Below are 25,894 nucleotides of genomic sequence, written 5' to 3' on the forward strand. Positions count from 1 at the left end.
AGGGAAGGAAGGTGCTATCATGAGACGAGTTGTCCAGGGCCTCAGTCTCACTTTGTTCCAATTCCCCATCAGCTCTCCCCTAGTATTTCAATCCTGGCAGAGACGGGATAATTTTCACGCCTTGGATAGGGCATGAAAGCACCAGCCATTGGAAGAGGGGCTCTCCATGGCAATTTACAGCTGCTGACGAATGCACCGACCCAGTGCGGCTGAGCTCCTGTAAGCTGCCCCGGGAGTCTGAGTATCTCCAGATGGAAAGAAAGGGATGCCAGCACTGGGAGGACCAAGGGTGCAGCCTCGACCAGAACCTGCACTGAGGGATGGCCAGTCTAGGAGGTCTCTGGGGCACCTGGTGGCCTTTTTCACTGCTGTGATCTTGCTCTCTGTTTCTTCGAACTCCTACAGCTACAATTAGACCTTCTCCCTCAACATGTCCCAGCCACAGTTCTATCTGGTGGAGTGGCAACACGTACACACTCATGCACACACACACGCACGCTACAATGTGTCTCCAAGAATCATGAAGTTTTCATATAAACCACAGAATATATTTAATTCAAATTAAACATGAAACTAGAATAATGTTCGGTCCTTATCAAGTAGCAATTACATTGTTTAAAAAAAAAAAAAAAAAAAGAACAGTACATTTCCGTCTACATTCCGGCAATCCAACGAGGCGGCACGGGTCACATCCAGTTTGACGAGGTGACAGAGCCAGCAGTCACCATCCAAGGGCATGGTTCTGAGGGGACTGGGGAGACAGAGACGATATATGACACAAAATGACTCTGCAGCAAGTCTGAAGGACAGCAGCCGCCCTCCTAATACAGAAGAATGAAAGTCCAGGTAGCAGAGAGCAGGCCACTCGCATACAGAGCGCATTGTATGAAATAGATAGTTAACGCACTGCTTCTTACTCATTCCAAGTTGCTGTAGGTGCTGCCCGCGTTAACAGCAGGGGCAAAAGCTTCCTATGCACGTTTCAGCAGGAACACTCTCTCCACTCCAGGTATTTCTTTGTTTTGGATTTTTTTTGGCATTATTTCCTTCCCATGTGAAGAAAGCCAACTTCTTCAAGACACAGGTCATTCAGCTTCCGTGGCGGCCTCCAGGTGCTCCTAGGGCCGTGCAGAAGGCCAGGTCCCGCACAGTGAGGCCCTCCTTTGTCCTCCACTGAAAGCTTTTCACTGTTCTGTCTGCAGAGGAAGAGGTTTGCCTGCCCCTGCTCCACGTGCCAGGGTGGAAGCGGCGGAGGGCTGGGGAGGGCTTTCTTCACAGGGCCGTGCTCTCGGTATCATTGTCTATATCCAGCAGGATGCGGCCAGGCACGTCTTTGCTGGCTGAGTCTGAGTGCATTTCAGGAAAGATGCTGCGATGTGGTTCTGAAACCCTGGAATTGGAGTCTGGACAAAAACACGAGGAGACACGGTATCAATGAGGGGTAACCCCCGAGAGGTCACCTGAGGGTGCTTTGAGAAGAGAGGCTGGGAAGTTTCAGGGTCAGCCCATGCACACAGAGTCCCTCGCGAGAGGCCTCATCAGCTCTTAGAAGCCAAGTGATGCCTTTGTGACCCCAGAGGGCAGCTGAGTGGCACAGCCTCGCCTCTGGGCTCTGAGGTTGCTTGCTATGAGCCCGGGGCAGCCCTTGGAGATGCAGCTTTCAAAGGATTTGCTTGCTTTGATGGAAGGAAGGAAGCCTCCTCCTTCCCAAGGCCTCTAATGCATGAGATGGCCCCTCCTGATGGCCCCTGGGCTGCCCCGGGAAGAGGCCTCTCCTCGAGACTGCTGGGTTTTCCTCCTGTTACTAACACTAGGGCCTCACCTTCAGCACCAGCAACATTTGGGCCTGAATTATTTGTTGTGGTTGTCCTGGGCATTGTAGGTGTCACCCAACAGATGCCAGTGACATGCAGCCTCCTCCCCCAGTGTGACAACCAAAAATGTCTCCTGTGCATCACAGATCACTGGGGAAGTTTAAACTGTCTCCAGAAGCTGCCAAGCGTCCCCTGGGGAATCACAATCGCTGCTGACTGACATCACTGAGGCAGACTAAGTCTCCTGCAAATATTAACTTCCCCTTCTCCGTCTAATACACCTCGAATGCCATTTTCATGTCTTACTATGTTGGCTGAAATTCCTTCAGCAAGGTGGCAAACATACGGTCCTCATGCTGTTGTCCCCCTCTCCTATGCTCTTCCCAGAGGCCAGTGGGTCTGATTCATTTATGCATGAACAAACATTTACTGAGCACCTCCCAGGTGCCAGGCACCGTTCTACCTGCTGAGGACGCAACACTGCACAAGACAGGCACAGCCTCAATGAAGCCCATGGTCAAGTGGGCGAACCAAGGGGATCTTAATTAAAACAAAAGGGCTGGCTTCTCTAGTAGATGTGGGTTCTGGCAAATTATGAGAGCCTCATTAGGTATTTTAGGGCTGGTGTAAGACAGAAGACAGACGTTTTGCAGTTTTGCTTTGCTGGGTTAGAGGTAGCTGTGGCAGGCAGCAGTGAGGGAGTGGGAGGAGGTGGTTTGCTGGGACGTCTCACATTGAGGCTCGAGAGCTGCTTCTCGCCCACTTGCTGTGGTGCAAAATGACATCCTGCCTGTCCTTGCCGGGAGCTAGTTTTCAACGTATTTCTGTTCGACCTGCTCCTGTCTGCGCAGGCACAGCTTGAAAACGCTGGTGCACTCTGGGGAAGCTCACTGCTTCGAGACTTGTTCCAGCTCTACCCTTCCAGCTTCCTGTCCCTACAGTCTGAGCTGTAAGATCTATTTACTCCCTGGGACATCCTTTCTCTCACAGTGACTCCTCGGTTGTCCCTCAAGGTTTCCTACACACCACAACTCAGAGAAATTTCAAGATTTATGGAGGTGCCAAGGTGTCAGAGTTCAGGTGCCGAATGTCATTTCAGACAATTCAGGCCTTGTGATAACTATAAAACCAATGACACTGTGCAGAATTGCACCACCCTATGGTGCAGTCAAAGGTGGTCTGTATGCACAGAATAGGGGCTGTCTTGGATTTGTCCTAAGCAGAACAGAAGTCAACGAAGGCAGGGACTGTGTCTGTCTTGTTCACAGTGTATCCTCAGTACCTAAAACAGTGACCGGCAAATAGCAGATGTTCAATAAATTTTGTAGCTGCACACTTGGATGGTTGGATGGATGAATGAAGAGTCATCTAAAGCAACCATCTTTCCAATCCTCCGTTCTTACATCTTCAGGCAAAGAAGTAGCTGTGACTTGAAGACGATACCGGTATAAGAAAATCACTGCAAATGCAATCCTTTCCCCATTATCTTGGCCCCTAAAAACAGAAGGGGCTACCAGCCTGTGTCTCTTCTCAGCCCAGAGTTTACCAGAAACTATGGAACAGACAAGACCTGGCGGGGAACGCATGATGCAAAGGCACTGTGCATACGGATGAGATTTCTACTTGTTAATATCTGTGTTCACATGCAAGTTAACGCCTATCAGCCACGAAGCCCTTCCACAGCTGCTCTCTTTTTCTTATATATCACATATATAATTTTTAGATTTATGCCTTTCTAAATTTTTCTATTTATGATCCACACACATTATTTATTCGAGGGGAAAAATGTGTTTTGGGGCATAAAGGAAATCCCTTACTCTGCCTCCCACCTGCCCCATCTGGTTTCCCCAGCCCCTCTCTATTCCTACATGAATCATCCCTTAAAGAAACAATGACTTTGTTTACACACAAAAAGTAGAAAGAATTACAGCAACTTGTTCAGAACTAGTTTTCAGAAAGAGACTTCATCACAGTAGCTAACATTAAAAAAAAAATTTTTTTTGAGATGGGGTCTCGCTCTGTTGCCCAGGCTGGAGTGTAGTTGTGTAATCTCAGCTCACTGCAGCCTCCACCTCCCAGGCTCAAGCAATCTTCCCACCTCAGCCTCCCGAGTAGCTAGGACTACAAGCATATGCCACCATGCCTGGCTAATTTTTTGTATTTTTGGTAGAGACAGGGTTTCACCATGTTGACTGGGCTGGTCTTGAACTCTTGGCCTCAAGCGATCCTCCCACCTCGGTTTCCCAAAGTGCTGGGATTACCAGCATGAGCCACCATGCCCAGCCTCGGTAGCTGACATTACTATAGAGCACTTACAACCGAGAGTGTACTATACACCCACACTTTATTACATCGTCTCACTGAACTGACTAATCCTAAGGCAGCAGAAATAAGAGAGGGAGACTCAGAGGCTCTATTCCTTGCTCAAGGTGACACAGCCAGGGTGGACCAAAGAGGATCAAAGCCAGATCAGTTGCACTCTGGCTCTTCACATTACATTTTTCCTCCTCCCCAGAGGAGTGTGTAAATCCCTGGGTGAGGGTCCTCAAAGACATTATCTGAGATCGTTGTCTCAGTCTTAAACACTCTGGTTTGTTGTAAAAAGGAGAAAATGGTTATTTCAGAAAGACACCTGTAAGGACCTGGTTTGCCCGAAACACCTCTAAATCTTTCTGGCTATGAACTCGTATATAAACTGCACCCCAAGAAGGGCTGGTTTCTGAGCATACGCTTGGAGCTAAGTTCATACAAGAGATATTGTTCTTAAAAAAACAAAACAGGCTGGGCATGGTGGGATGATGGTGTGAGCCCAGAAGTTCGAGACCAGTCCAGGCAACACGAGACTCCGTTTCTATGAGAAAAATACAAAAATCAGCCGGGTGTGGGGGCGCATGCCTCTAGTCCCACCTTCCAGCTACTTCGGAGGATCACTTGAGCCCAGGAGGTCAAGGCTGCAGTGGGCTATAATCACACTGCTGCACTCTAGCCTGGGCAACAGAGCAAGACCCTATCTCTTAAAAAAAAAAAGAGAGAGAAACACAGGATGACCTCCAGTAACCAGCCTCAGCCCAAAGGCAGAACTTGATATAGTTCATCACAGATTTGGGGCTCTGACAAATGTAACCAAGTTCCTTCCTGAACTGAGTATCTTATCCAGGAAACAGAAGTGGACATTTAACAGCTGGAAGTGGAATGTTATCACTAAGGGTATGGTTCTAGAAGATTTACTTATTACTTCCACAATTTTGAATAGGTGCTTTCGGTTGTGAACCCACCCTTCAAGAAGTCCAAGGTGATTCTGATAGCCACTTTGACAAGTAACAGATCCAAATATGCCCTTGAAAGTAAGTGGTGCAGGCACAATTACAGGGCGAATAAACTCCCTCCCCCTCTCCACCACCCATCCCTCTTCTCAGACCTAGGGTATCAGGGAATGCCTTCCTTCACCAGTTAACGGTTTGAGTCTTAAACACTCTGGTTGATTGTTGTAAAAAAGAGATACAGGTTATTTTAGAAAGACACCTGTAAGAACCTGGTTTTCTTTAAACACCTCTAAACTTCTCTGGCTATGAATTTATATATTATTTGCATTCCAAGAAGGGCTGGTCTTTGAGCATCCTGCTTGGAGCTAAGTTTATATAACAAGCATTATATTTCAAAATAAAAAAAAAGCAAATAACCAAACAAAAAAAGAAACCTTTTATTGGAGGTCTCTTTTCTGTTTTGTTTGTTTTTGTTTTTAAATAAAATATCTACTGTATGAACTTAGTTCCAAGCAATATCCTCAAAGACCGGCCCTTGGAAGGCAGAGAATATATAAATTCACAACCAAAGAGGTTTAGGGTGCTTTTAAAAAGCAGGTTCTGGCTGGGTGTGGTGGCTCACGCCTGTAATCCCAGGACTTTGGAGGCTGAGCTACTCGGGAGGCTGAGGCAGGAGAATCACTTGAACCTGGGAGGTGGAGGTTGCAGTGAGCTGAGATCGTATCACTGCATTCCAGTCTGAGCGACAGAGTAAGACTAAACAAACAAACAAACAAACAAACAAAAGCAGGTTCTAACAGGTGTCTTTCTAAAATAACCTTTTTCTCCTTTTTACAATATAATACCTGTCATATAAACTTAGCTCCAACCAGACTGTTTAAGACCCAAACCATTATTTCCTCAGATAACGTCTTCACTTACAGGATCCACACCCAAGGATATACACAACTCTTTTGGGAAAGAGGGAAAATGTTAGGGTGATTAAGAATGATGCAGCCAGGCGCGGTGGCTCATGCCTGTAATCCCAGCACCTTGGGAGGCAGAAGTGAATGGATCACTTGAGGCCATGAGTCGAGACCAGCCTGGCCAATATGGCGAAACCCCGTCTCTACTAAAAATACAAAAATCAGCCAGGTGTTGCCACACCTACCTATAAACCCAGCTATTTGGGAGGCTGAGGCAAGAGAACTGCTTAAACCAGAGAGGCAGGGGTTGCAGTGTGCCAAGATTGCACCACTGCACTCCAGAGTAGGCGACAGAGCAAGACTGTGTCGAAAAATACATAAAATAAATAAACAGAAGAACCACAGTCCAACCAATCTGGCTTTGATCCTCCTTAGTCTAAGTAGAATTGTGTAATTTTATCAGGAGCTGATGACTTCTCGTCAGTTTTCCAGGGCTACGAGCGACTTTGAGTCAACTATTCAGGAGTAATTCTGTTCAAGTCTCACTGGATGTTATCTTGACACAATTCTGATTATCTACTTATTAAAAATAAACTGCAAGTAGAAATAGAGGCCACTTAAATATCCAACTAAGAGTAATAATACATCTGGTTGATGAAACATTATGTAGTCACTGAAAAACACGGTTCTAGGCCGGGCGCAGTGGCTCACGCCTGTAATCCCAGCACTTTGGAAGGCTGAGGTGGGCGGATCACGAGGTCAAGAGATCGAGACCATCCTGGCTAACATGGTGAAACCCCGTCTCTATTAAAAATACAAAAATTAGCCGGGTGTTGTGGCGGGCGCCTGTAGTCCCAGTTACTCGGGAGGCTGAGATAGGAGACTGGCGTGTACCCGGGAGGCGGAGCTTGCAGTGAGTCGAGTTCGAGCCACTGCACTCCAGCCTGGGCGACAGAGCAAGACTCCATCTCAAAACAAAAAACAAACAAAAAAAACCATGGTTCTAAAAATTACATTATCATATGAGAACGAGCGTATGATGTAAAGTAAAATAAAAGGATTCAAACCTGTCTATGTCAAATAATTATGCTCATGTACCTCCTTTTTAGAAAAACTAAAAGAAAAAAAGGGGCAGGCGTGGTGGCTCACACCTGTAATGCCAGCACTTTGGGAGGATGAGGTGGGCGGATCATGAGGTCAGGAGATGGAGACCATCCTGGCTAACACGGTGAAACCCTGTCTCTACTAAAAATACAAAAAACTAGCTGGGCGTGGTGGCGGGTGCCAGTAGTCCCAGCTACTCGGGAGGCTGAGGCAGGAGAATGGTGTGAGCCCGGGAGGCGGAGCTTGCAGTGAGCCGAGATCGCGCCACTGCTCTCCAGCCCAGGGAACAGAGGGAGGCTCTGTATCAAAAAAATAATAATAATAAAAAGAAGTAGAATATCAATGGCAGACTTTTTCAATTGTGTAGCTCCAGTTGATTTCTTCTTATTTCCATTTCTCAAGAGTTTTAATATCCATGCTTATTTTTATTTATCTGAGACAGAGTCTCACTCTGTCACCCAGGCTGGAGTGCAGTGGTGTGATCTCAGCTCACTGCGACCTCCACCTCCCAGGTTCAAGCAGTTCTCCTGCCTTGGCCTCCCGAGTAGCTGGGATTACAGGCACCCACCACGACGCCCAGCTAACTTGTTGTATTTTTAGTAGAGAAAAGGTTTCTCCATGTCAGCCAGGCTGGTCTTGAACTCCTGACCTCAAGTGATCCACCCACCTCCTCCCAAAGTGATGGGATTACAAACGTGAGCCACCACGCCCTGGCTCATGCTTATTTTTAAAAAGGCATTACTTCCATGACATAAGAAGGGTGAGAGTTTAAAAAGCAAACACTATGAAATTAGCCAGCAAAGTGTCTAGGCTTATGGCTACTATGTGAGTGATTTGGTCTATCTGTGGTACAGTGGACTAACGCCTCACAGTCTCGGGCTCACTAAATCATACGAATGTACTTGTTAACTCCTTCTGCAGAGCATTGTCTTTTTAACCCATGAAAGAACTGAGATCCAAAAAAACAAGTGATGCATCAGAATCAAAATATGGATACCTGGGTCCCACCCCCAGTCTCCTCTGTTTGGGTCCTAGAAGGCCGGATCTGGGCATGTGAGTTTTTAAAACCCTGACATGTGAATCTAACGTAGAAATCTGATTAAAACTATTTTCTTCTAGATAAAAATGATAAATAGCAGGCCAGGCACAGTGGCTCACGCCTACAATCCCAGCACTTTGGGAGGTTGAGGTAGCCGGTCACCTAAGGTCAGGAGTTCGAGACCAGCCTGGCCAACATGGTGAAGCCCCATCTCTACTAAAAATAAAAAAATAGCCAGATGTGGTGGCAGGAGCCTATAATCCCAGGTACTCAGGAGGCTGAGGCAGGAGAAGCGCTTTAACCTGGGAGGCGGAGCTTGCAGTGAGCCGAGATCGCGCCATTGCACCCCAGCCTGGGCGACAGAGCGAGACTCCATCTCAAAAAAAAAAAAAAAAGATAAATAGCTGGCCTTCATTTAGATCCGCTGTATATTAAGAACTGTAACTGGCTATCAGAATAACCTTGGACTTTCTCTTATTTGATCTTCAACAATTCAGACAGATGTCACCACTTTACAGATAGCCAGGTTGTGCCTGGCCTATGTTATACCAAGAGCTGAAATTTTAACTCAATCAGGTCCGACTCCATGATGTGTGTTCTTTCTACTATACCTCATTTGCCTAATATGGAACAGAACGGAAATTAAAGAAGTAACGAGGCCAGCCCTGTGACCGACCACCTATTCCACATCTGGGCACACACTTAGTATTCCGAATGATTGCAGCAAGCATCAACAAAGCCAGGCCTTCAGTGCATGCACTATTAGTAGGGACGCAAGCAGGCAGGGTTAGGGTGGCCGGTTAGTAACAGGCGTGAGTGCACAAATATGATCATCAAGTAGCAAAAATGCAATGGCCAATCAGGTGCCTTTTCCTTACCATTAAATATTCCAATCTCAGTTCTTACTGAATATGGCAGGTCATACATCTAAATTATTTAATAAAACGTTTAAATTAGAATACTCTTAGCTAAAATCGATTACTTCAAAAGTAGCAAGATGTAAACTCTTTTCCATGGGAATTAAAACTCTTACTGCTCTCTAGAGTCACAATTAACAGGAGACTCAAAATGACGCCAGAATCCCGGCATCCTCCAGTGCTGGTGCTGAGCTGTGAGAAGTTGGCTGCCAAACCTGCTTGGCAACAATAATCTCCCCCAAGAGTTTATATTAATCCCATGAGCCTTAACCCAACTCTTTAAAACTCTAACTTAATCCAATTCTAAAGGAATAACCTGTTTTCAGGAATTTGTCCATCTAAAGTTTTCTAAGTGAAAACATTATGTCACAATCAAGGACCATCCTGTCCAAGGAAGTTATATTTTTTTCCTCCTTGAAAAAACCTAACGGTTATATCCAAGAATGGTTAACAGCAGTATGATCAACACTAGCAGATTCAAAAATTCTAAATGTTGGCCTTCTGTGTACTTTCAATGGCAGGCCAGGGGATTTTAAGATAGTACAGGTTAATTCTGTAATATAAAGATAACTGTGGTGACCTGGAATTTCTTGAGTTAGGAGAATTCATAGCATAGATTGGTTTTTAAATAGCTAATATCTTAGGGAAACATACTTTTAATGTAAAATTCACTTATCTAATAATTACAGCAGCACATTACAGTGTTGTAGCAGATCAATAAAGTGAACTTCTGGAATAAATATACCCCAGGTAACAATGGTATTAAAGAATAGGCATACTTCTGGTTTGGAATCTTTCATTTAAAAAGAAGGAAATATCTGAGAATAACATTTTGGTGTGTCACAAGCATGAAACTGTGGAATCGCGCCTGGGCCTCCTCCCTGTTTTGAAGGCTACGCTCTGGTTTTCCACTTCCGGTTCCTACAGAAAGTCTTACTCAGACCTAAGCTGTGAGCACTCCGGCTAAGGGCCCCACAGTAGGCGTAAGGCTCAGGTCAGCTGACTAAAGCAGCTGTACACATAATGAGGGCCTTATGCTGTCCACATGGAGACCCAGCGGCAGACTTGGATGAGCTCACAGTGCCTTTTAAAAAGTTCATATGGTTTAATAAAGCAAAATGGAAGCATGCTAGAATGCAAAGGAATTTAAAAGAATTCTGTGTAGGGTATTTGGGGGAAGATTTTTTTAATTTTTTGGCCTTGAGAATTTAAAATATCAAATTAAGAAGCTCCATGCAGTTAATTTGCACTTAAGATACAAAAATTTAAAATTAAAGCTCAAGACACAAAGGACACAATTTCCTCCCGTGCTGATGGCGCCCGGGTCCTCTTTGGTTGGATGCTGGTGAGCCCATCAGTGACAGGTAGGTCACACTGGGAAGAGCAGACTGCTGGTAAGAGGCTCACCAAAAAGACAAAAGATATATATATATATATATATATTTTTTTTTAAAGAGACAGGGTCTCACTCTGTCATGCAGACTGGAATGCAGCCAGCAGTGACACAATCACTACCACTGCAGTCTCGAACTCCTGGGCTCAAGCAATCCTCCTGCCTCAGCCACTCAAAGTACTGGGACTACAGGCACCAGCCACTGTGCCTGGCCCCTAAGAAAGAAGATACTCTTCAAGAGCAGCTTAAAATCAGGCTCTTGATCTACTGACATCTACTCCTTGAATTTGAAGCACTGCAGCTCAAAGTGCTTCTGATAAAAATAAAGAAAAGTCTATATGCTACAGAAGGGATGGCCCATTGGCTGTCAGGGCACAGGGTCTACAGGTTGCTCCTGAGCACACAGTCAAAAGCACATATGCACAACATGGCTACGCACGAGCATGTGGAGCTGTGGGGCAAGCTGCTCGGGCCGTTACAGACCTTAGTCCTGGATACCTTCCCCACCTGTGAGGGCACCAGGAAGGGCATCTATTGGGAAACAAACAAACAAACCAACATGGCTGTGTTGTTTTCAAAATAAAAGCTCTGATGTCATCAGAAAAAAAGTTAATAACCATTTATAACATGTGCAAATTATGTATTAAATTCCTGAAAAAAGTTATTAAAAGATATTGTTAGAATCAGTTAGCCGTCACCCTTTGGATTAATGGAAACCTTCGGCACATGTTTAGCTGCAAAGTCACTCAATATGGCTGGAAAGCCCAGAGGTATACTTCAGCTTCTTTTCCAAAAGTGCCTCCACTTAGAACAATTTAAACTGGGCTGCTGTAAGAAATTATTTGAGGCCCCTAATTACCATTTTTTAAAACACAGTAGAAAACCCCATAGCCATCCTTAAATAAAATAATAAATTAGAGCATTTGGGATGGATACATTTTTGAAATCTTAAATAAAATGGTCATGTTCTAGACTATTAAAAATATGCCATTAGGTAGTCCACTAAAACCTGTACAATCACCACCACTTCAAAACAGGTTCCCACTGGGTCTCTGGGAAACTCTTCACTCTTCCCTCCCAAGCCATTAGAGGCCAGCACTCTGATATGACTGTACCCTGAGATCTCCCTTTTGGAGCATTCGATTTGGCATAAATCATGTTTTTTAAAGTTATACCTGAAATTCTGTACTTAATATGAACATTTTTACTCTTAAAAGTACTTGGAAGTACTGTTTAAGCATTTTAATGAGGAATTCACTAAGAAAGTTCATGCTCGTGTTGTAAAATACCTTCCACCTGGATTAAAACTCATTATGTTTGGAAAAATGTAAATGTACATAGGTCTTAAACACACAAGCAACTGTAAGTCAGGGGCTGGCAAACTTAAAGGACCAGGTAGTAAATGTTTCCAACTTTGTGGGCCATATGATCTCTGGCCACGACGATCCAACTCCGCTGTTTTAGCACCAATGCAGGCACAGACAATATGTTAACAAATGGCTGTAGCTGTGTTCCAATAAAACTTTAATGACAAAAACTGGCTGCAGGACAGGTTTGGCTTGCAGGTGCAGTTTGCTGACGCCTGGTATAAATCAAAGCTTAAATAAAATGGAGTAGTACAAAAGCAATGTAGAGCAGACAGGGAAACATGGACATTGATGTCCTACTTACCCGTTACTATCTTGGAAGCTGTCGGTGCTGCGTTGGTGAGGCTGCTGTCCCCAGCTGAGTGGACACCAGGAGGATGGGGGGGTGGGGGCACGCTGGGCCGGTTCCTTGGCTTTGGTACTGGTCTCGGTCTCGGTAAGGTTCCAGCATGTGGCTGTGCAGTCTCAAGGTTACCCCCCGTCAGGGTCTGAGGAGCTGGCAGGCTGGGGTTCTGTTTTCCTAGGGGCGGAGTACTGGGGGGCGTTGGAGTTTGGGGAGGGGTGTGAGATGGCTGCTCAAGTCCATGCTCACTGGGCAATGCCATGGGGTTGGGAGGGCCCTGGCTATTGGGCTTGGTGTGCATCAGCGGCGTGGCCTGCGTAGGGGGCTGTGGTGGCGGGTGATTGGGAGCTTGGATTGGAGACAGGCTGCTGGAGTACCTCCGGGGTGCTGAAAGCTGGGAGGGGGCGGAGGGCTGGCCTGGAGGCTGGCCCGTGTGCTGAGTGGGAGGAGAGGGGCTTCGGGTGGGTGGCTTTGGTGACAGACTGGGTGGATGCTGAGATGTTCCTGAAGAACTCTGGCCCCCGGGGTGGCCAGGAGGTGGGTTGCCTGGTTTCGGGGGTGCTGGAGCAGGTTTCTTAACGGCTACACAAAGAGAGAAAAAACACTTTTCAGCAGGAACAGTGAGGCAGCAACCACCACCACCACCCTGGCCAGCAGCCCAAATTTAACCCCGCCAGTAATAAACCACAGCACCACGTGCCTCTGATGAGAGGTGGTCAGGAGGGCACCACACTGTGTCTTCCTCCCCAAAACCCATAACCCTAGTCTAACCATCAGAAGAACATCTGACAAACACAAATTGAAGGCCTTTCTTCAAAAGGCCTGACCAGTACTCTCCAAAACCGTCAAAGCCATAGAAAAGCACAGAAAGACGGAGAACGTGTCACAGACCGAAGGAGACTAAGAAGATACGATGACTACATGCAATGTGGGCTCCTGGATGAGATCCTGGGACAGAAAATGGACATGAGTGGAAAAATTAGGGAAATCTGAATAAAATGTGGATGGAGTCTAGTTAATGGTAATGAAGCGCGAGGTGCAGTGGCTCACGCCTGTAATCTCAGCACTCTGGGAGGCCAAAGCAGGCAGATCATTTTAGCGCAGGAGTTCAAGGCCAGCCTGGGCAACGCGCCAAAACTCCATCTCTACAAAAAATAAAAAAATTAGCTGGGAGTGGTGGTGTGCGCCTGTAATCCCAGCTACTCATGAGGCTGAGGTGGGAGGATCACGTGAGCCCGGGAAATCCAAGGCTGCAGTGAGCTGTAATCACATCACTGAACTCCAGCCTGGGCAACAGAGCGAGACCATTAAAAAAATAAAAAAAAAAAAAAAGGCGGGGGCGGGGTGGGGGGACTGGCCCAATGTTGATTTCTGAGCTGGGGTGAAGGTACCATGGTCATGTAACACATTAACAACAGGGGAAACTGAGTAAGGCGCATACAGGAACTCTCAGCATTATCTTTGCAACTTTTCTATTCAAAATTACTCCAAACTAACAAGTTTATTTTAAAAATTAAGTACCTTCTGCACGTTTGAAAGGGCTTTAAAGGTCTAATGTTTTGAAAATTCAACAAGAAGAAAACTGTTAACAGAGGCCACCCGAATAACACGGAAGTGCTGCCCTCAGCCCGCTTAGCAGCCTCCTCGTTAGGTCCCCATGGGAAGACACAGAAAGAGGCAAGAACAGCCAGGAGGGACCACAAAGCAGGACTGGTTCACCCGACGTAACATGACCCCTGACCCCACGCCACCTTCTCCTCGAGAGCTTGATTGGTTTGACTGGTCTTAATAACAGAACTTCTACCAATTCCGGAAGCATTGGAGTTAACAGATATGTCCTGGACAAAAGCATGAATAAATGTGGAAGAGTTGCCTTAGAATTATTTCTCTAAAGAGAGCTGAATCACATCACTCTCCTCCCTATACCAGCTGAGATCAGGGATGGGAACCTGGTACTGAGGAGGGCAGGAGGAAAACGACAGATCTGAGGCTCTGGTTTTGGGCTGGGAGGGGTAGGGGGAAAGGAGAGACTTTAGCCTTTTTCAAACTCTGCTAAGATCCTACTGGTTCCCCAAGAAAAAAGAGAAGGAAATGAAGGAAAGAAATGAACATGTATCACTGTTCACATATCACCAGTACCAAGTAAGGCCTTTTACATAAATTATGCACACTATAATTCATATAAATTATCTCATTCAAGTCTCATAAGCTCATTGCAGGGCAAGCTCTGTAATCGCCATTTTCACAGAGAAGAAAACTGAGGTTTTTGGTAACAGGCCACACAGCTAGTAAGGGGCAGAGCAGAGACTCCTGCCTGTGACATGTGGACTCCCTGAATGCTTTTTCCTCTATTCCTCAGCTGCCTGTTCACAGGTCCCAGAATTCAGGATTAAAAAGGGTGAAGTCTCGGTGGCTCATGCCTGCAATCCCAGCACTCTGACTGGCTGAGGCAGGAAGATCACTCAAGACCAGCCTGGGCAACACAGTGAGATCCTGACTCCACAAACAAACAAACAAAGCGGCCAGGCATGGTGGCATGTGCTTGTAGTACCAGCACTTTGAGAGGCCAAAGTGGGAGGATCACTTGAGTCCAGTGGCTGAAGGTCGCAGTGAGCTATTATCACGCCACTGTATTCCAGCATGGGTGAGAGAATAAGACCCTGCCTCTAAAAAACATAAGAAAGGAAAAAGAAAGAAAGAAAAAATAAAGTGTACTCTGCTACACTGGTCTGGAACTTCCAACCCTGGAACTCAGAAACCACCAACCAGCTTACATTAGCTGTACTCCGAAATGCCATCAGCATTTTAAAAAAAAGTCTAGTTTTCTGTTCTAAGCAATAATAATTGCAAATTCACACTGAATAAAAGTTTGTTCCTGACATTTAAGGGTGTGAAGAGGATGAGGAGCAGGAGCATGGGAGCAGAGTGTCTGAGGGAGGGGGCTGGGAGAAAGGGAGGCCTTGTCTGAGACCACCTCAGAGGCGCAGGGGGTGGGTAAGGCAAAAAGAATCAAACCGGTCCTGCGAAGAAGCCTGGGAGCTGTGATTTTGGGAAGCAGGAAAGACTCTGAATGTGGCTATGAGGAAAAGAGTCTTCGTAACCCAAAACCAGAGTCACAGCTGGAATCTAGGTACAGAAGACTAACTTCCCTCAAGGATCAGCTGAGATCCCGATAAGATGACGGTGGCCCAGAGAGACAGCCTTAAGAAGGATAAAGTGGGGGTCTGCAACCAAGAAGTGGACCCGAATCTGCCTCCCTGCCTATAATTTGTAGAAATTCCACTAACATTTGTGTCGTGCTTTATAAAGACCATGCTTTCATAGACAGACACAGTGAATTTCATCTATTTTTTTTTTTGAGACGGCGTCTTGCTCTGTTGGCCAGGCTGGGGTACAGTGGCACAGTCTTGGCTCACTGCAACCTCTGCCTCCCAGGTCCAAGCGATTCTCCTGCCTCAGCCTCTTCAGTTGGGACCACAGGCGTGCAGCATCACATCCGGCTAATTTTTGTATTTTTAGTAGAGATGGGGTTTCAACATGTTGGTCAGGCTGGTCTTGAACTCCTGGATCAAGCGATCCGCCCACCCTGGCCTCCCAAAGTGCTGGGATTACTGGTGTGAGCCACTGCGCCTGGCCTCTCTTTTTTATTTTAGAGATGGGGTCTCACTCTGTTGTCCAGGCTGGAGTATGGTGGTGTAATCATAGCTCACTGCAGGCTCGACCTCCTCGGTTCAAGAGATCCTCCTGCCTCAGCCTCCTGAGTAGCTGGGACTATAGGTGTGTGTCACCACACCCAGTTAATTTTTAAAACATTTTTTGTAGAGGTGGGCTCTCACTATATTGACCAGATTGGTCTCCAACTCCTGGCCTCAAGCGATCTTCCTGCCTCAGCCTCCCAAAGTGCTGGGATTATAGGTGTGAGCCACCATACCCAGCCGGAAGAAGTGATTTTTGAGGTGAGACCTGAATGTTAAGAAGAAACCATGTGAAGATATGGGACAGAATGTTCTGGAAGCCCTAAGGAGGGGATGAGCTTACTTCATTCAAGGAACCAAGAGCAGAGTGTGTTGAGAGGGGGGAGTGTAAGCTCTGGGCTCAGAGGTAGGCCCCACCAGAGCGCAGAGAATCCAGGGTGAGATGTTTGCATGGAAGCCACTGAAGAGTTTAACCAACAGATGACATGATCTGCTTGGAGTTTTAAAGCAACTCCCCTGGCTGCTGGTTGAAGGACTGCAGGGGAGACAGGTGGGAGCAGTTCACATTCCGTTCATCAGGACCTAGAAAGCTCTCACCCCAATTCTGAGGCAACAGTGGCTCCCAGACCCACAAACCTGAGAAGTACAGAGGCCGTGGTAGTCTCCAAACAGAGTGAGGGCTTGGGACACCAGGGAAACTGGGAGCATTTCTGCAGAACTGACTTTTTGTTTGTTAAGCTTTGTCACGCCTAAGGAAAAGCTAAACGTCTGTTTTTCTGTTCTCGATTTTTTCCTTTTTCTTTAATGACTTTTCTCTTGAATGACTGAATTTTCTGCTTGCCATTTTACAACAGACATAGAAAAGATCTGGCCACAAGCCTCACCATCTGAATCCTTGCACTAACCTACAGAGGTCTGCACAACCTTCCCTGAGGGCAAGGAGGAGGGTGGCTGCTTACCTCGGCGCAGAGTATGCGGGCTGGGCCCCGCAGCACTGTGAGGTGGGCCAAGGGAGAGCTGGTGGGAGCCGGCAGCTGCCTGGGCCTGGTTTTGGCCAGAGGCTATCTGACTGTTGTTTCTCCCTGGTGCTGGCGCAGCTGCAGATGCAGGATCCTTGGGTTTGGGAGGACTAAGAGGAGTAAAAGTCCAGTTAGACGTCAGACAATCCCAGCTAGAAAATCTGAACATACTGCACATAAAACATAAGACTCCAAGCAGAGTTTTCACTTCGGCAGGAAGGAAAAGGATCTGAAATTCTAACTAGCTCGCACTGGGCTTATAAAGTTAGTGTTTACTTGGTGCCATATAAAGAGCTAATGTATACTTGGTGTCATTTTTTTTTTTTAAGAGATGGGATCTTGCTATGTTGCCCAGGTTGGTCTCAAATTTCCAGACTCAAGCAATCCTCCTGCCTCAGCATCCTCAGTAGCTGCGACTATAGGACTATTTATTTTATGAGATTCATTGCATCAGACTGGACTCCAGCGACTCTGCCACTCCAGTATCATGAGAGAGATCATTTCAAAGCAACCAATGCGGCGTTTTCAGCTCTACTGTGTTTGGACTTAAATTGGGCAGTACTATTAATATCATGAAAGGGCTTTTAGATGTTGACATATATACTATACAAAACTAAGCAAAAGCCACGGTAAAATAAGACTCTAAATGATAAAGGGCTTATTATTATCAATAACTTGAACTGAAGGAGAACTCAGAGGCTAAATGACTACTCGAAGTCCAGAGTTGGTAGCAGCAGGATAGAGATCAGAACTCAGGCTTCCTGTTTCCTGGCCCAGAACTTTTTATATCAAACATTAAAGCTCCATTTTGTCAAGGTCACCAAAGAGTGAATAACATTAGTGTAATGTACATTAAAATACCTACAGAATACAGTATAAAACAACAAAGAGCAGGCCGGGCACAATGACTCATGCCTATAATGCCAGTACTTTGGGAGGCTGAGGCGGGTGGATCACTTGAGGTCAGGAGTTCGAGACCAGCCTGGCCAACATGGTGAAACCCCGTCTCTACTAAAAATGCAAATATTAGCCAGGTGTGGTGGCTCACGCCTGTAGTCCCAGCTACTCTAGAGGCTGAGGTGGGAGAATCACTTGAACCCAGGAGGTGGAGGTTGCCGTGAGTCAAGATCATGCCACTGCACTCCAGCCTAGGGGACAGAGCGAGATCCTGTCTCAAAAAAAAAAAGCAAAATGACTGACATTCCATTTGTCCTTCTGCGTTAAGGCTAATTATTGTCTTAAACAATACATTTAGCCTTGATTAAACAAATTGAATGTCACAAGGAAATGAAAATACGTAAATTGGCTGGGCGTGGTGGCTCATGCCTGTAATCCCAGCACTTTGGCAGGCGGAGGACGGAGGATTGCTTGAGACCAGGATTCAAGACCAGCCTGGGCAACACAGTGAGACCTTGTTACGACAAAAAATTTTAAAAATTAGCAGGGCATGGGGGTGCACGAGTATAGTCCCAGCTGGGAGGCTGAGGTGGGAACGTTGCTTGAGCCTGGGACATTAAAAGGCTGTAGTGAGCCATGATCACGCCACTGCCCTCCAGTGTGGGTGACAGAGCAAGACCCTGTCTGAAAAATAAAACAAGACAAAAAACAGGCCGGGGCAGTAGCTCACACCTGTAATCCCAGCACTTTGGGAGGCCAAGGCGGGTGGATCACTTGAGGTCAGGAGATCGCGACCAGCCTGGCAAACATGGTGAAACCCCATCTCTACTGAAAACACAAAAATTAGCCGGGCATTGTGGTGCATGCCTGTAATTCCAGCTACTCCGGAGGCTGAGGCAGGAGAATCATTTGAACCCAGGAGGCGGAGGTTGCAGTGAGCCGAGACTACACTACTGCTTTCCAGCCTGGGCAACAGAGTGAGACTTCGTCTCAAAAAAATAAATAAATAAAAATAAAAAACAAAAACAAGAAAAAGAAAATAAGTGAATTCGCTTAGACTTTTTCCCTTCAAACAAAACAATTTAAACCAAAACAAGTATACACATGGGGTACAATTATTGACAAGCTAACGTGGAGCCTATGACATGCATGGAAAGCCCTATGAAGTCTGAAGCCTTAATTTTTTTTAATGCCAAAGTAAACTTTCCCAAGGTGAGGAAAATGGAATTCAGGAATGCACAAAGCATTCAGCATTCAGTTTAAATGGTGAAACAAGATTCCTATCTCATGAGCAGCTTCACACACAACGAGGCTCTCCCTTGCTCATCCCAAGGACGATGAGAAAGGAGTTCCTCCAAGGCAAATTCATCACTCTGCGTGGGAAATAAATGTGTGGATAAACGGCCTGTCCTTGTTCTGTGTACATTTATTTTACTTCGTATGTGGTCATTCGGTGTGTTGTGGATGGCCAGTGCAGAACACAGGACAACAAAAATTTTGGCGCACGTGTGCAGAGCTAAGCAGCGGTCAGTTCCAAACCACAAGGGATGCCACCTGAAGTAGCCTCTGGTGGTTATCTGCCTGGATCAGTGTGGAGAACTGAATTAATGTCAATTAAATAAAAATCTCAAGTTCTGGCCGGGTGCAGTGGCTCACACCTGTTATCCCAGCATTTTGGGAGGCTGAGGCAGGTGGATCACCTGAGGTCAGGAGTTTGAGACCAGCCTGACCAACATGGTGAAACCCTGTCTCTACTAAAAATACAAAAAAATTAGCCAGGCATGGTGGTGTGTGCCTGTAATCCCAGCTACTTGGGAGGCTGAGGCAAGAGAATCACTTGAACCCAGGAGGCAGAGGTTGCAGTGAGCCGAGATCGTCCCACTGCGTTCCAGCCTAGGCGACAGAGTGGGACTCTGTCTCAAAACAAAAACAAAAACAAAAACAAAAACAAAAACAAAAACAAAACTCAGGTTCAAGGTGCCTTTTCTTAAAAGTTGCTATCCATTTGCAGCCCACTCCAGGTGGCTAATCCAAAGGTTAAGCAACTAAAAGAGACTTTTAAGAAAATCTACCAGGCAGGCATGGTGGCTCACGCCTGTAATTCCACTATTTTTGAAGGCTGAGGCAGGAAGATCACTTGAGGCCAGGAGTTCGAGATCAGCCTGGGCAACCTAGGGCATCTATGTTTACCCCATCTTTACAAAAAAATTTAAAAAATTAGCTGGGCATGGTGACAAGCACCTGTAATCCCAGCTACTTGGCAGGCTTAGGTAGGAGGATTGCTTGGGCCTAGGAGGCAGAGGGTGCAGTGAGCTACGATCATGCCACTGCACTCCAGCCTGGGCAACAGAGCAAGACGCAGTCTCAGAAAAAAAAAGAAAAGAAAAGAAAAGAAAAGAAAAGAAAAAAGAAAAGCTACCATCTTATTTTCCACCTTGGACTCATGGATCAACTGCCCTACAAGACTGAAATCTGGGGGTGTGGAGTGAAGTCTCAGTCACCTCACGTGCCCAGCACAGTGGCCAGCACATATCAGTGACTTGGTCAATCTGTCCGACTGAATCAATCAATGAATGAGTGAATAAATACCAGGAATACTAAAATTTAACTAACTTGCCACATTCAAAAGCTTCCTGGTTAGCACACTGGATGACAACGAACAGATAGTACATAAATGCTGACAGTGTACATCAAACAGGTGACAGAGGCTTAACACACTATGAGACACTCACTGCCTTCCGGTTTCCAGCACCAAAGCAGTGTGGCAAAGAACGCAAACCAATGTTGCTTTCTTTGGAAAACATAAAAAGAAGCAAGCCATTCATAGTCTTTTTTTCCGTCTTTTGCCAACCAGAGGAGTGAAAGCAAATCTGTTCACTCCATGCTGGAGCAGTTCTTTGGGCCGTGGATGCCGTGCCCAAAGGCCACCACCTGCAAGTAGGTTGGGGCGTCCAGCCTCCACTGCCAGCAGAAGTCGGCCTCCTTACCTGCCGTCACCTGGGCTCGGCCCCTGCTCCAGTATGCCTGCAGAGGAGGGGACAGTCCCACCCCCAGAGCTGCTTTCAGCCCTAGAGCTCTGGGGAGGGGGCTCTGGGCCAGCGGGCGCCACGGTGCTGCCATCTGTAGGTGGGAGTGGCGGCTGGAAAGCAGGGGATATGTGCTTTCTATTTAGAGTGCCACCCCGCCGGTGGGCCTGGAAGTCCATAAGCTTCACACCAAAGCTACACAGAGAGAAGAAACAGTCAACACACCATGCGAGCAGACTACTGAGACAGAAGCCCATCGGTCCACATGAGTTAAAACCACACATGTGGACAGCCACCCAAGTTGCCCAGCATGCATGAAGCGGCAAGAACCAGACTAATGGCCACCCCTGATACCAAGGCAAGCAACTCCACTTGGCTTTGAGCCCGAGCAAAGCCAATGACCCTGGTACTGTTCAAAGTCTTTGATCAATTTGGATGTGAGCAGCTAGAAGCAAACAGGCAGGCCTCATCTTGAATGACACCATGTTACTGTGTTTATCCCCATACTTCCTCTGCTTTTTTTTTCCCCCCCTTTAGATACGAGGTCTCACTCCACCACCCAGGCTGGAGTGCTTGGCACTCCAGCGGAGCAATCATAGCTCACTACAGTGTCAAACTCCTGGGCTCAAACTATCCTCCAGCCTCAGCCTCTGGAGCAGCTTGGACTACTGGCACACATCACCATACTGGGATATTAAAAATTTTTTTTTTTTTTTTAAACGGAGTCTTGCTCTGTCACCCAGGTTGGAGTGCAGTGGCGCGATCTCGGCTCACTGCAAGCTCCGCCTCCCGGGTTCATGCCATTCTCCTGCCTCAGTCTCCCGAGTAGCTGGGACTACAGGCGCCCACCACCACATCCGGCTAATTTTTTGTATTTTTTAGTAGAGATGGGGTTTCACCGTATTAGCCAGCATGGTCTCGATCTCCTCACCTTGTGATCTGCCCGCCTCGGCCTCCCAAAGTGCTGGGATTACAGGCGTGGGCCACCGCACCCAGCCAAAAAAAAAAAAAAATTTTTTTTTAGAGACGGGGTCTCACTACATTGCCCAGGCTCTCAAACTCCTGGCCTCAAGTAATCCTCCTGCCTTGGTCTCTCAAAGTGCTGGGATTACAGGCGTGGGCCACCGCACCCAGCCAAAAAAAAAAAAAAATTTTTTTTTAGAGACGGGGTCTCACTACATTGCCCAGGCTCTCAAACTCCTGGCCTCAAGTAATCCTCCTGCCTTGGTCTCTCAAAGTGCTGGGATTACAGGCATAAGTCACCACGTCTGGCCCATTTCCATACTTCCTAGCTCCCATCTTAAATCTGTTTTTGGGGAATGAAACAGAAGTCAAGTCCAGAAGGCCTACCAATGGTAGTATAAGGTTATCACACCACACTGCCTCTTAACTGAGATGAGATGTAGAAACAACCCTATGTGCATATGCAAACCCTACATCTGAAAGACACAGAAGGCTGGAAAAGCTGGGCACGGGGGCTCACACCTGTAATCCTAGCACTTTGGGAGGACAAGGCGGGAGGATCGCTTTAGCTTGGAAATTCAAGACCAGCCTGGGAAACACTGTGAGGCCCTGTCTCTACAAAAAACTTTTTTTAGAAAATCAGCTGGGTGAGGTGGTGTGTGCCTGTCAAGTGGCTGAGGTGGGAGAGCTGCTTACGCCCAGGAGGTCAAGGCTGCTGTGAGCCATGATCATACCACTGCACTCCAGCCTGGGCACATAACCCTGTCTCAAAAAAACAAAAAACAAAAAGACTGGAAAAAACTGTTGCTTTGAGGAAGGGAATGGTGGCTGGATGCGGCTGGAGGATAGGGTGGAAGGAAGGCTGACTTTTCACTTAAGCCCATTGATCTATGAACTTAGCAACTTTTTCTTTCAGTTCAGAAAGTAAAAAGATACCTGGCTTCCTGAGCCTGTGCTTACTGGCTCAGCTGGCAGGGAGAATACACAAGGCAGGTAACTGAGAATTGTCTGCCATGTGCTAACTAGACTCATGCACTGTTTTCTGTAACTTAAAATATATGAAAGCTAATTTTGTTACGGGCAGAGTTTGTCATCAGGAAATACTACTGAATGTATGAACGAGGGTTCAGAGAGGTAATATGTCACATAGAATAAATGTGGATTTTGGACGGACAGAATACGGACAGAATAATGCATTCTCCTTTGCTAGGGGTAAAAAGCGCAAAACAAAGAACAAGAAACAAATAAACAGCACACCTCACTATAAGACTGAGCAATTAAAATAAGAGTTTGTTACTTTGTTTTAATGTAAAACTATTTCTAGTAATATTGTTTCATATACCAAGACAAACATGTTACTTCCAACAGGCCTCTTAACTGTTAGCATTCCTAGTGAGTACAGTGGCATTTCATCACACACATGGGACAGGTTGGCATCTAAAGGTACAAATCACAAATAGTTTTAATTACCCTTGAAAATCCCATGAATTGCTCATAGAAAAGAGTATATAGAGACACACTGCTTCTCACTAAGTTCAATACTGCCATTTTTTTTTCTTCTAGAAGTGGCAAATACTGAGGTTTTCCCCACTGAACATCAAATTCAGTGGTTGGCTTCCATTGTGGGGCCATTATTACACCAGAAATACATCTCCTTAAATACCAAATCACTCAACTCACTGTGCCAGGTGGGTGTTCTCACACTCCATTCTGGACAAAAGTCCACACTATCAAATTGACTTTCCTTTCTCTTTCCCCCCACTCAAGGACATTTAGGTCAATTTTAACATGTGTATGATGCCGTCCCACTGCAGGGTTTACCAAGTACACCACCAAGTTAAGCTGGAATACACGTGGAAGAAAGGTTAACCGACAAGCTTTACACACTGACTTTATGGGGAGATCAGTGCTTGGAATGACCTACAGCAGAATTACAGAAACTATCTGGATGCCATCAGCCACAGGTGGATGGGGACCACTCTCAAATCCCAAGTCCACTGAGCGATACCAGACACCATGGGTCTAACGACATATTTACTGCTGGTTTGGAAGTGAATGGTCGAATCATACCTTTCCTTCTTCATCAAGTCTCCTTCCATCACCGCCATGCTAGCAGGCCGCTTCCTCTCCAGGGTCCCCGAGTCAGAGTCGTTTCCAGTGTGGGAAGAGTGATTAGAATTCGGGGTGGTGAGAGGTACAAATGCTTCCGATACATTAAATTCCACCTCTGCAAGAGGAAAAATAAACAAGTGCATGAGACACGGAGCACAGCAGGCGAGGGAGCTCTAGGACACCCCTCATTGGAACGGGGACCTCATTCTTCAGTCCACAGTCCCCACTATTTCAAAATGGAAGCTCAGGCACTCATGTGGCAAGAATGGTCCATCAAACCAGTGGGAAGTAACATAAGAGGACAAGACAGGGGAAGAAGTATGGGTCAGAATATAAGTTACACAACTTTTGTGCTTTCTCCTTTGTGGAAAAAAAAAATACAAATCTAGAATGCAGAAGACGATGATGAACACAGATCACTTATTTAAATCATTCAAAGAGATATTTAGCTGGGCATGGTGGCTCACGACTGCAATCCCAGCACTTTGGGAGGCTGAGGCGGGCGGATCACTTGAGGTCAGGAGTTGAAGACCAGCCTGGCCAAGAAAGTGAAACCCCATCTCTACTAAAAATACAAAAAATTAGCTGGGCGTGGTGATGTATGCCTGTAATCCCAGCTACTCAGGAGGCTGAGGCAGGAGAACTGCTTGAACTTGGGAGGCAGAGGTTGCAGTGGGCCGAGATCTTGCCACTGCACCCCAGCCTGGGTGACAGAGCGAGACTCCGTCTCAAAAAAAAAAAAAACAAAAACAGATATTTATACTTTGATATAAAATAGAAATACAAGGCAACATCAAGTTAATGACATCGAAGGCACCCTCCCAAGGAAATCTCAACTGCACAACCTCCTACTACGCCCCAATCCAGCAGGAAGCAGTTAGAGCGGTCGTCAGCCAACCTCCCCAACAGCACTTGGGTTTTCCTGTTGAGAGGGGGGACTGAGACAGGACTAGCTGGATTTCCTAGGCCGACTAAGAATCCCTAAGCCTAGCTGGGAAGGTGACCGCATCTACCTTTAAACATGGGGCTTGTAACTTAGCTCACACCCGACCAATCAGGTAGTAAAGAGAGCTCACTAAAATTTGCTAATTAAGCAAAAACAGGAGGTAAAGAAATAGCCAATCATCTATTGCCTGAGAGCACAGTGGGAGGGACAATGATGAGGATATGAACATTACTGGCATTCGAGCCAGCAACGGCTATCCTCTTTGGGTCTCCTCCCTTTGTATGGGAGCTCTGTTTTCACTCTATTAAATCTTGCAACTGCAGGAAAAAAAAAAAAAAAAAGGCAACATCAAGTTTATACTGCCTCTAGCAGTTTTTGCAAGACTCATTTCCTCAAAGGAAATCTTGAGCAGAATGCTAGCCTTCATTCATCCATCCCATCTTCCAGGAGCAACATACAAGAATGAGGCGTGACTCTTGATGGTGACAAAACAGTGGTGAAGAAAAGATGGGTATCGTGGGGCTTGCACCCCACGGGACATGGCAGCAGGGCTGCTCTGGGGGAAGTAGGTGTGGGGGATCCAGAGTTCTAACACTTGCCTGGCCAGCATCCCCAAAGGGGGCCATGGGAACCTCTGTGGATCTCAGGACTGCAACAAACCTAGTTTGAAAATCTATTACCAACAGGATGAAATACTAATTTCCTGACACAGCGAACTCAGGCCTTCACTAACTGGCCCTGATCAACCTTTTCTGCTTTATCTCCTACCTATGGGCAAATCCATAATCTAGCAAGAGAAACAAAAAGCCCTCTTCCAAGTGAAAACCGCCTGCATATTCAACATTGCCTCTTCTAAAAACTAATCCCTGGCTCCCTTTTCCCAGCACCTGAGTTTGTCAAATCTTTCTCTATCCACCTATCTTCTAATTTACCATGTGTTAGAATTTATCTGTTCACGTGGCTGTCTTCTCCAGTGGCCAGAGCTCCCCCAGGGAAGGCAGCATGCTTCACCAGCAAACATATGGCACCTAGTGAGTATTCAACATACACTGACTGGCTATGTTTTAGTGAAACTGAGTGAAAGACAATAC

General features: G+C 46.3%; 1 protein-coding gene across 1 annotated transcript in view; it reads right to left on the reverse strand.

Moving 5' to 3' along the window:
* Nucleotides 1-521: 521 nt before the first annotated feature.
* ARHGAP17 (Rho GTPase activating protein 17) overlaps nucleotides 522-25,894 on the reverse strand; it is a 68,056-nt gene continuing 42,683 nt past the window's right edge. The window contains 5 exon segments of the mRNA XM_011987965.1: nucleotides 522-1,403; nucleotides 12,107-12,727; nucleotides 16,800-16,969; nucleotides 20,744-20,977; nucleotides 23,816-24,064. Of these exon segments, the coding sequence (XP_011843355.1) occupies nucleotides 1,273-1,403; nucleotides 12,107-12,727; nucleotides 16,800-16,969; nucleotides 20,744-20,977; nucleotides 23,816-24,064 (1,405 nt within the window). The 3' untranslated portion in view covers nucleotides 522-1,272.

This window comes from Mandrillus leucophaeus, unplaced genomic scaffold (assembly GCF_000951045.1).
Source record: "Mandrillus leucophaeus isolate KB7577 unplaced genomic scaffold, Mleu.le_1.0 Scaffold32, whole genome shotgun sequence".
Taxonomy (NCBI): domain Eukaryota; kingdom Metazoa; phylum Chordata; class Mammalia; order Primates; family Cercopithecidae; genus Mandrillus; species Mandrillus leucophaeus.